Source organism: Eurosta solidaginis, chromosome 2 (genome assembly GCF_040869045.1).
Source record: "Eurosta solidaginis isolate ZX-2024a chromosome 2, ASM4086904v1, whole genome shotgun sequence".
NCBI lineage: Eukaryota > Metazoa > Arthropoda > Insecta > Diptera > Tephritidae > Eurosta > Eurosta solidaginis.
In genome coordinates, this window is record NC_090320.1 from 33292152 (window position 1) to 33304068 (window position 11917).

General features: G+C 34.6%; 2 protein-coding genes across 8 annotated transcripts in view; one reads left to right on the forward strand and one right to left on the reverse strand.

Annotated features, from left to right (window-relative positions):
- The window catches only part of Ac3 (Adenylate cyclase 3), a 53107-nt gene extending 45540 nt beyond the window's left edge, over positions 1-7567 (forward strand). For all 6 annotated transcript variants that reach the window (XM_067764894.1, XM_067764890.1, XM_067764895.1 and 3 more), the window contains 2 exons: positions 895-1002; positions 1073-7567. In XM_067764894.1, the coding sequence (XP_067620995.1) occupies positions 895-1002; positions 1073-1333 (369 nt within the window). In that variant the 3' untranslated portion in view covers positions 1334-7567. The remainder of the gene's footprint in view (positions 1-894; positions 1003-1072) is intronic.
- Positions 5929-9798, reverse strand: LOC137239514 (uncharacterized). 2 transcript variants are annotated; one of them, XM_067764908.1, is made up of 3 exons: positions 9657-9798; positions 9009-9590; positions 5929-8931 (listed from the first exon to the last, which is right to left on the reverse strand). In XM_067764908.1, exons 2-3 carry the CDS (start codon positions 9536-9538, stop codon positions 8193-8195), a joined length of 1269 nt encoding a protein of 422 aa, XP_067621009.1. In that variant the 5' UTR covers positions 9539-9590; positions 9657-9798; the 3' UTR covers positions 5929-8192. The 2 variants fall into 2 exon arrangements, with proteins under 2 accessions (XP_067621009.1, XP_067621008.1); XM_067764907.1 differs by having other exon boundaries at positions 9009-9540; positions 9591-9735.
- Positions 9799-11917: the final 2119 nt, after the last annotated feature.

The following is an 11917-nucleotide window of genomic DNA, read 5'->3' on the forward strand; positions in this document are numbered from 1 at the left end:
GTTGGACTGGTACCTTAAGTTGCTATTTGCATGCAGCATATGGGATTTATACCTATCAAAAGAATATCAATATCGATAACACTTGCCAAAACCGTCTCTACAACAACAGCCCAAATGTAGAGAAAAAAAAAACACAGTTGCAGAGTATGGTTGTTGTTGTTGTTGTTGTAGCAGTGCTTCACCCCAGCGGGTTAGGGGGTCAGAATATACCCGCGGTAGGTATGCCTGTCGTAAGAGGCGACTAAAATTCCAGATTCAAGAGGCAACCCTTTCAGGTTGCCAGCGCAATATATAGCCTCTCCAAACTCATGGAACTTGGGGTGGGTAGGGAGGTATGGCCTGAAGGTTTAATGTGGCCATATAAATCGTTCCCGAGATGGTCGGGCTAGCAACTTAATGGAGTTGTGTTACCGGAGCGTACCGGATCTGTATCAGACAAAGGATCATCACGTCGATAACACTCCCCAAGGCCTTCGGGGAGTAACCTTATCGCTACAACAACAACAACATCACAAATTATCATCAATATCCTCTAACGGGAGTCCAAGGAAACTGGCTGTTTCAACAGGGGTAGACCATAATGAGAGGGGTGTTAGAGGCGTTGGTTCCACATTCCAATTGAAGAGATTGTTGGTGTCATGTGGGGACACATTGCAAGCAGGGCATACATTTTGTATGTCGGGGTTGATTCTGGATAGGTAAGAGTTACAGTATCCAGATCGAAGTTGAGCAGTGTATGGCCGTTCATTGCTGCGAAAAACTACGCATAGATTTTGGTAACTGCTTTTGCAGTGTAAAACCTTGCACGCATATCATAAACATGTTTTGTCTCGTCCCATCGGACGTTCTTAGTGGCGACTATCACAGATAGTAATCTAACTTTTTCGTTTGTAGGTCACAGAGGAGACATGTAACATTCTACAAGAGTTTGGTTACACCTTCCAACAACGTGGACTTGTAAGTGTTAAAGGCAAAGGTCAGCTGATGACCTACTACCTAATGGTAAGTTTGGTATTTCTTACAATAACGGAAGTTACCATCAAAATACAAATGTTTTATTTTTTGTCAACAGGGCAAAGCCGAAAGGGGTACTATCGCCTATCCCACCGCTGTACGTCAATCCAGCGATGAACTAATCAAACCTATAATAGAGAATCATATGCAACAATCATCCAATGAACATTACAATGGTAATGCTGGAATAGAAGGTGTTGGTCGTGACAGTAAGGATACGACCATGGAACCAGATATAAAAACACCACTTTTAGATGTAAGATCGCATGAGACTAACAATATAATGGCCAATAGCGAAAGTGATGCATTGATAAATTAAATAAATTACGCAAAAAATTAGAAGAATTAGTAGAAAATACTCCAAAAACACATACATATTTAAGGGTATTCGTAAACTTAGGAGATGTGGTAAACTAGCAGTAGTGTTCTAATATTCGTTAGACAATTTAAGTACGAAATTTGGAGTCTAAGTGCAGAAGGGTGACCCAAGAATTTTCGCGTCCCTCGTGACGAGACAATGTCATTTTAGCTGTCGAGTTATAGAAGTGTATCATGACGTTTTGAGATATATGCTTTTGGTCGATGCCTTGCGACGTACATAGTAAAGGGATACACTTGGGCTCGCTGGCTAATTGTGACACTATTGAAATGAGCGAGAACCCTTTTCTCCATAGATTTGACGACAAGTGAACCAGAGGCTCCAACTTAACCCCCAGCGGGTTAGAGGGTTAGAATATACCCGCGGTAGGTATGCCTGTTGTAAGAGGCGACTAAAATACGAAATAGATTCAAGGGATTGTGTAGCAAAACCCTTTCAGGTTGCCAGCGCAATGTGGTCATAGCAAATCGTTCCCGAGATGTTGTTGTTGTAGCGATAAGGTTACTCCCCGAAGGCTTTGAGGAGTGTTATGTGATGGCCCTATGCCGGATACAGATCCGGTGCGCTCCGGTAACACAGCACCATTAAGGTGCTAGCCCGACCATCTCGGGAACGACTTATGTGGCCACATTAAACCTTCAGGCAATTCCTCCCTCCCCACCCCAAGTTCCATGAGGAGCATGGGGTCGCCAGAGCCTCGTCTGTTAGTGAAACAGGATTCGCCACGGATAGGTGAGGTTGACAATTGGGTTTGGAGCAGCTACATATTGCGCTGGCAACCTTATTGTTCACACCCTGACGTAACCCCATTGTCGCTCCAAAGCACCTTTGCATGTTTCAAACTTCAAGCTCATTTGGCATGCAGTACTCTTGGATGTTGAAGCAGCAACCCGGATCTAATACAATCTTTTTCAACTTACATAGTGTATATTAGGGTGCGCCAAATTCTATGGGTGAAAAAACTTCAGGTGCACATCCAGTTTCTGAATCTGGTGCACATTCGTTTTAGACCTATGGTCCCATGGGCAATATTACTCAGTATGACCCATAGATTCAGAAACTGGGTGTGCATAAATAATTGAGCAACCTTTAGAAAAACTGACAGAAACCTAAATATCAAGTATTCTTAGACACATACCTATACATTAGGGCGGGTCAAATTGTATGCGGGGAAAAAAACTTCAGGTGCACATCCAGTTTCTGAATCTATGGGTCATACTGAGCAATATCACCATCAAATGACATAAAATAGTTTATCCAAACGAAAGCAATTCCATCAATTGCGAGCTCCTCTTGTGAGGATCAAACCAGGAGAGTTTCTAGCCAAATATGTACCCAGCAGTAGTTCTGGGCTCTCCTCTTTAGTTGTAGTCTAGGACAAATTCCGCCTTTATAGGTAAAAAAGGTAGACCAGTATCAATGGCGTATGCATATAGGTCGTTCCTTCTGAAATAGATTAATGATATGAAAGTATAAGTTCGTTTTGGCATTTTAGATAACTTTAAGGGATAAATTTGTTGCTCTTCAACTAGCTTGCCAGGCCGCTGGATCAATTAGGTGAATGAATACCTTTAGTAGGTACATACATAAGTATGTATGAATATTTAGAGAGTTGTGAATTAAGTATCGTCTTCCATGTAAAAGGCGAATTTAAATGTTGGCAGGAATCAGGATAATGCACCCTTATTGCTTGCGTCCCCACAACAAGTACAACAAAAATATGTACAGAAGCAATATTAAAAAAAATATACATATATATACAAATTCGTTATAAAGTATTACCAAACATGCATTGGCACATATATGAGTAAATACATTAGGGCGGGTCAAATTGTATGAGGAAAAATGCGGGGAAAAAACTTCAGATGCACATCCAGTTTCTGAATCTATGGGTCAGACCATAGGTCTAAAAAGAATTTCGAGCCTCCCTAATTTTGTTAGAAAATGTTATATCCGAATCCGAATTTGACATTTATTTTCATGTATGTAAAATTTTCTAACAAAATAAGGGAGGCTCGAAATTCATTTCAGACCTATGGTCCCATGGACAATATTACTCTGTATGACCCATAGATCCAGAAACTGGATGTGCCTTTTCAATGATAAATTTGACCCACCCTAATACACATCTATAAATATTATACATACATACTTATGTAGAATTACAGAAATACAGGAAAAAAACAAAATTTGGCACGGTGTTTTTTTTAAATCTTTTATTTAAGTTTTGTTTAAACATTTTTATTAAATTTTATATTAATTTGTTTGTTTATTTATCAATTTTTATTATATATTTTTTATATTTTTTTTTTAATATTTTTTTATTTTTAATTATATTTATTATTTAAATTTTGTTTAAACATTTATTATTTACAATTTTTGTTGTTATATCGGCCTACTGATTTGTAAGATCGCGGGTTTGAATCGAGCTCAAGGCCTAACAATAATTAAACCGCTGTGATGGCTGAATGGTTATAGCAGCGGCGCCTAAACGTTACCGATGAAGGAATTTAGCAGTTCCCGAAATGGATCTATACAACGAGCTTTGGCAGTTGTATAAATTTTTTCTTTCTTCTATTCTAATTTAATAATTTTTTCAATTAAGAAAAAATTTATCATAACAATAATAATGATAAAATGATTATTGTTACGCCTTGAGCTCGATTCAAACCCGCGATCATTTATTATTTAATTTTTTTTAGTTTTTCATGGAGTTAAAAAAAAAAAACATATTCATTTCTTATTTTTTTTTTGTGTTTTTTATTCAAGTTTTTTTTCAGTTTTTTTTAAATTTCCTACAATGTTTAAACTTTTGTTAACTAAAACAAAAAATTTTCAAAAATATATTCAGATGTAATATTTAATTTATATGTAGATATATTAAAGCAATATGCATTATTTGAGAATTCAGACTGTACATACATATTAATTTAAATTTAATTTTTTCACAACCTTCTATAAAACGTTGAAATAAACAAATAAAACCAATTATTTAAACCAAAACCAATAATTTTAATTTAAAAAATTATAAAATTTGCTAATAATTTTATATCAGACATAATTACTTTGTTGCTGTTGACCTTTTAATTAAGTTTTTGAAAGTAAATGTTTTTTAACTAAAAAAAATCAAAGTAAACTAAAAAAAATGCTCAGAAAAAAATCTAACGATTTAAATAATAATTCAAAAAAAAGTTAGTACCTTGAAATCTCTGTAAAGCTGTAAATTTAATATATTAGTTAATGAAACAAAATTTATTTAATTATTTATATATTTTTTTCTTTTTTTTCGGACCTTAAATTTGGTTTTTACATGTGAATAAATATTATATTTTTGCTTATTAATTTTCAATATTAAGAATTTTTTAAGCAAGGCCAAAGGATTCTGATAAAAACTTTAAGTTAAAATTTTTTAAGTTATAAATAAAAACATAATATGTAAAAAGGTGGCTTATGACTCAAAAAAGAAATTGCGAGAAACAGCTGTTAACAGCTGTTTTTTTTAGTCATAAGCCACCTTTTCATAGACCGGGTCACATATACTGTTTTATTAAAAATTATCCTTTAACTGAAAAAAAAAAAAATAAATAAAAACACTAATATTTTGTTCAAAGGAATCCCACCATATAGGTACAGCCACCTAGAAATCTCTAACGCATTTGAAAAATAGTTTATGCTGACTAGGGTGGAGCTGCTAGGTTGCATGTGGGATATACTGGGCCAGTTCAACCTAACTTAGATCAGTCAGTTTATGTAAGGTCCTCATGGACCGGCCAGTTCCACATATTTTGACAAATTTTTCTAAAACATTGGGTTTTAAAATTTGAATTAAGTTTTTGTCTTGGAGGTATCAAAATTGGAAGATCTCTCCATTCACTTTAAGAAAGTGTATATCTTGCTACAATTTTTGTCATGTTGTCAATGCTCAAGTGGCTTGATGGGAGCTTTTTACGCTGAAATTTTGTAATACTAATACAACAAATTTCCGGTAAACCTGAGAATATGTATTTACGTGGTCAATTCATCTGCCCTACAATTTCCTTCAAACCCACAGTTAAGGCTTTTATATTGAATGCCGGAAAACATATTGATTAAAGAAGCTTTTCTTGCCTTGGCCCCATTTCCTCTACTTTATTAAGTCTATGTCGATTATTATATCTGCTGGACTTGAGTGTATTCACCAATTAACGTAGCATGGCCAGCCAAGGGGTATTTCGGCCATGAAAAGCTTATTGGCATTCCGGAAGAGAAGCGCGACTTAAACCTCCTTGGAGCTGTATCGCGCAAATATGGTCATGTTAAGTCGTTGCCGAGATGGTCGGAATGGTACCTAAAACCGGCGAGGAGTGTCTTTGTTACAACAACAACAAGAAAATATGTTTTATTACACAATCTATTATGTGGAAATAGCTTTATTTTAGCAAATCTAAAATTATATAATGATTATGTAAATACATATATCGCTCATTTATTTCAACACTGTCATAACTCAAAAAACATGACTTTTGAGTTAATAACATATAAACGTACCCAATAACATGATCTATGTTGTATAAAAAAATCTTTGTGATCCGTTACAAATTTACCGTGTGCTATACAAATGAAAATATGCCTTTATATGCGCAACATATGGCAGTTAAAATCTTTGAATGGCTCTCCTGGAAAATTGTGTTTTTTGAGTTATGACACTATTGAAGTAAATGAGCGATATATAGAAGTGTGTAAAAAACTTTCAGCTTCTCTGTTTCGCATGCAGTTATAATAAGTGATAATAAATAAAAATCATTGAATAACAATCAGCGAAAAGTATGTATATCTAAATCAATATAAACGGATAAGTAACATAGTCATAAAAAATGTGTACGATCAAATATTCTAGAAAAGCGCTTAAATGGGAAAGCAAAAAATAGATACATACATATATATTTAAAAAAAGTGAATCAGTAAATGTAAAGATTAAATAAAACAATACAAAAAAACAAAAAAACTATTTAAGAATAAAAATAAACTTAATAACAACTAGGGCAGCACAAAATATGCTTCTAAAAAACTATTAAAATTTTGCTTACGTATTTACTCAAGTTTTATATTTTAAGTAAATCGTTTATATATTTTGCATATTTCTAAAATATTTGCTAAGATGCGCGCCCGAGAGCAAGCTTGAACATTTTTTGGATTGTCCTAATGATAACTTCTCGATTCAAATACATAGTACTTAATGCATACATATATCAATACAATAATACAAATTAAATGCAAAACATTTTAATATATAGAACTCTCTTGTAATACAAAAAAAAAAAAAAGAAACATAGCTAAAGAGGGTATTATGGGCCAATTAATGGTGACTTATAACCATAAAACCATAAAACCATAACCAGATAAAACAGCTGATCGAACCTAAATTATGGAAATCAATGTAATCGATTCATGGTGCCTTACCATAACGCTAACGCCATAACCATACCATAGTCAACCAATTGGTTTTTGTTTTCTCGCCATATCCATAACCTAAAAATATTTGAGTTGGTGATTTTAAAACCTTTTTTGTAGATTTTATTCATTGTTTTGGATATGTTATGACTAGGAGGCTTACTTTTTGTGGAATAAGTTTTTTATTTTTTGCGTTTTTTATGAAATTTTCACGATTTTTAGGTTAAAGCACTATTAATCGATCACATTGGAGATGGTTATGGATATGGGTATGGTTACGACTATGGAGTTAGGGTTAAGGAAGTTTAATTAGCCCTTTAATCCAAACCCGTAAATACCACATAACCTCGAAAATGTCGTAAATAACCGTTTTACGCAGTTAATGAAGTTTAAATGGCATTTATGGGTTTAAAAAAGTTGCCGTTATCATAATCATTATAATAATAAAATACTCTTTTAATAGCAATAAGTACAGCTCTTTAAAAACAAAACAGCTATCGATGGTTACTTTCTCAACGAATTTTAGAAAATTACAATTTCCGACTTAAATAGTAAAAATGTAATGCTAAAAAACATATGTACATGTATACTTAATAGCACATAAATATACATAACTAAATACAACCGTAAATGTAAATTAGAAGATAAGAAAATAAAACTCTAATAAATTAGTATAGGAATATATGAATGTATATAAAAATAATTTAAAATAAATACATACATTATAAAAACAGAAATTTAAAATTTATTTTAATAATGGAGTGGATAGTTTACATCTCTAATTTTTATTAAAAAATAATAATTTAAAAACAAAAAGTTGGCCAAAGCGCGAATTTGAACTCGCCTACGCTCGAATGCTTATTCTATATCTCCACCTCAATGCCACAAAAGCTTTTGGAATTCGAGCATTAACGCCCGGTCGCTTGAACTAAGATGAACAGCAAAATGGTAGGTTATCGAATAAAGTGGCAAGGTTAAACTCTAGTCAACTTTAACTGGAGTTTAAACTCAGCCTAAGACCCTCTTGCAGAACGGCAAGTTATTTTGTTCACGGGACTAAATAAGAATTATATGGCAACAAAAAATTTAAAGTACATAACTTCATACTTTATTAAAATTGCACCACTTTTCAGGACACCCAAAAGGAAATTGCGCAATTTGCTATTTGAAATACAACTTTAAATTGCAAAAGCATATGCTTTAATAATTTCCATTCAATTTGGTTAATTTATAAACAATTTATAAACAATTTACAAATTATATAAGCGGATATTACATCTAGCAGGTTAATTCGTAAGTAAATTCGACAATTTTATAAAAACAGAATACACACGATTAACGAGCAGATGTGACTACCGCTATTCTTACATTACTTCTGAGCTTCCAGCACTACATCATCGTCACTTTCCAGCGCTAACAAATATGTGAGTATATCAATTTTTGCTTTAGTTCTCTTTTTCGCATTTAAACGTTGAAATAAATATAGCAGTGATAACGCATAATGTTTATCCGATTCGTAAGAATTATCTGCCCTGATGGGTTTATTGAAATCATCACTAGGAACATCATAACTTTCCGCATTTGAAAGCATCTTTATTGCAGTTGCTATGTTATTAATGTTGCCATTGGTAGACTTTGTTGAATCATTATTTGACGTATTTGGCAATACTTGTTGTTGTGGAGATGTGCTGCCGGGGTTATAGTCCTCAACCGCACATGAGTTCTGGTAATGCCGATCAGAATGCCCATTTAACATTGGAACGGGTACTAATTCTTCGGCACATCTTGCGCTATTATTTTTTGTTATAATATAGGATTTAGTTACTACAGCCGCGTTTGTTGTCATCTGTGTGTCAGAACTTTCATAATTTAAATCAATGCTTATTTGTTCATTTGTATCATTTGCTGCTGCTGACATCTTTGGGTTATTTAATAATAGTTCAGCGCCTAGTTCGCTTATGCTAACAGTTAATTCATGCTCGTTCGTGTTTTCCATAATGTAGTTTAGTACGTCCTGCCCATCAGCTTCGGCGCTGTTGTATACAAAACAATTATCGCTTGATGATAGCTCCAGCTGCGCATCCGCTTTTATTCTAATATCACTTTCACTAAGCATGCAAATGAAGAAATATTTTGATTATAACTACTAAACTGGTTTAATTTTATAGTATTTAAGAAAGTATACCTCATTTCATTTTGTTGAGAGTGCAGTTTTTCATCGTCAGCAGTGCATTCATTTTGGAAGTTCTCTTCAGCGTCACCCTTGCGCGTTTCTACAAGAACTTTCAAATAACTATATTGAAGATCTTCTTCAACATCATTCATGTATCTATCTTGGGTGAGTTCTTCAGCTTTATCCGTATAGGCCTTTTCAAAATGTGTATAATCTTGATGTTTGGTTGAAATTATATTTATATTGGTGCTGCTTGTCATTGGGTTATGGCTCGTCGATGGTACATTTGGATGTGGAATTAGTACTGCATGCCTGTGTAATTGCTTTTTGTAACCACTTGCTTTGATATCTTTTTGCTGGAAATGTTTTTCGCAAAAGTAACGGGTTTGAGTGTTTGTAAGACTTTTCAAGGTTTTATTTCCGCTATTGAGTATCCATTGGGTGCGCCGCGGTTCATCGGACGGTAATTTAAAGAAAGAAGCTGCGCTAAATGGTAGGCGCTGATTGTAGCATCCCTCGTAGTTGCAGGTCTGTCGTGACATCACTAGAGTAAACAATGTTTATTGATCGCAAAAATTTTATTTATTAAAATACCTAAAAAATTCAGAAAAACAGAGTTATTGCTAATTTTTTGAGGTTTATCAGCATTGTAAATTTTACCCAGTAGCGCAACTAACAGCTGATCGGTGAAAATTTGCACATTCACACGCACAGTTCTCGACTCAATTTCAAACAAAAACTTTGGATTATTTAACTCAAATTTTAAAGTGAGGAAATCCTTACGAATTTATGTATATAGAATATATAAGCCGTTTTTGTTGTTATTAACACAATAGTTTTATTTTTATTAAAGCTCTTATCATTTTTTTTTTAACTTTGAAAAATCTCCGAACACCATTCCTTCATTATATGACATTCGACTGCCTAGTCCACTGCCTTCCACTCTATTCGCAACATAACCTCTACTAAAGCTGCCAAACTATATAGTAAACAATGTTTATCAGCTGCATGGCCAAACCATACAGGTATTTGGCGGAAGTCAGCTAATTCGTATTTTTTTGACATAGTTTGACACATCAACTTTTGGCGCAGAACAATTTTGACATTAGCGCATTGAATTACAAAAACAAAGTGCATAAAATTCCAATTTTTGTTTGTTTGCATGTAGCCGTGCTGCCACCTTGTATGGCTCTGGGATGTAACAACTGTTACGTATACAATAGTGCTGGTAGATAATCGATATTTGCGTGTACAAAATAATAGGTAACGAATTTAGTGCAATCCCGCTTATTTGCAACCTTCTGCTAACGTTCAAATCACTAAACTGTTGAATAAATAACTCCAATATTCAAAAATCAAAATGGTCTTTATTAGACTACTTTCACAATAATACTTCTACTTCTCTACAGATAGCGAAACTGATTGCCATGCCTCAGCTGGCGCTGCTTTTATACTCTTCGGTTTCCTCGTTTGCATATATCTTCTAGATATATTCTTTCTAAAAATTACTATTTGTTTACCAGCTATAAACTCCCCACCTATAACTACAGATGCACTATTATAGCTTCTCACATAGCCATATGGGCGTGTATCTGTGAGTGATACATCGATCGATGATTGCCTACTTTTGGGAGTATAGCCGGAGTCATTGGTTCCGTATGTCGTATCGCTGTATCCGTATCCCTAACGTAATCAGCTGTTTATCGTTACGACGGTAAACCAAAACCCAATTGGTTGGATACGATACGGTTAGGACCTTAGCGGCACCAATAATCGATTGAATTGATTCTCATAAGGTTGTTCGAATCAGCTGTTAAAAGGTTACCGATACGGTTACCGATAAAGCACCAATGTATCCAGCTTATCTCAGATATGTGCATGTGTCTGTGCGTTTCTCTCCGCTGCTTATATGGACATAATTATTGATTTGTTTAAGCGCCAAATACACGACACGAACATTTCCGCGAACATTCCCGTTATGTCTTGTTTCTGCGACCTTTTCTGTCGTGTATGGTGGTGTTTGCCAGTTCGCGCAAATGTTCGCCAAAAATCAAAATATTTTAATTTTTGGCGAACATTTGCGCGAACTTTTGGTGCGTGTATGGCGAAATACCTCATAATCGTAGTAATTTCTGAACGGAACAGACGTGCGCGGAAAAGTAAAATGGACAATAAAAAATTTCTGAGTGAATTTATTGAAATGTATAAATCTTTGCCATCATTGTGGCAAGTAAAAAGCATAGATTATTGTAATAGAATTAAAAAGAATAATGATTATGCGACTTTAATCGAAAAATTAAAAGAAGTAGATCCTGATGCCACAAAGGATACAGTTATAAAAAAATAAATAGTTTGCGGTCGCAATACCGGCGTGAATAAAAAAAAAGAGAGATAGCTTGAAGTCTGGTGCTGGTACTGAGGATGAATATGTTCCTACTCTTTGGTGCTCTTTTTTTACGCTTAATTGCCACAGCGAGCAATATTGCTGCAGCACAATTGTTGTCCGTATTCATCGCTGTCTGAAAGAGAACTAATGGTCGGCCAAAAGTTCGTATGGTGTATGGCCAAAGCTGCGAACAAGATTGCGGAATGTTTGCGGAAATGTTCGTGTCGTGTATTTGGCGCTTTATGTGAATACAAGTCACTGCTCAGTATCGGCTTAGAGATGATAGTATCCCTTAGTGTTGCTAATATTCGTCACAATAGCATTTATCGCCACGTCAATTTGCAATATACCACATCACCAATTCCACCACGGACACCAATTCAGAATGGCGGTTTGCGTAAAAAAAAAATCTGGATCACACCACCGGTTTAAGAGCGGTTCGGGGGGTAACATTTTGGATACATCACTGACTTATGGACTTATCGTTCTGTGGCCGTGAGCTGTAATTAAATTCCCATTTAAGGGCCATTTAATG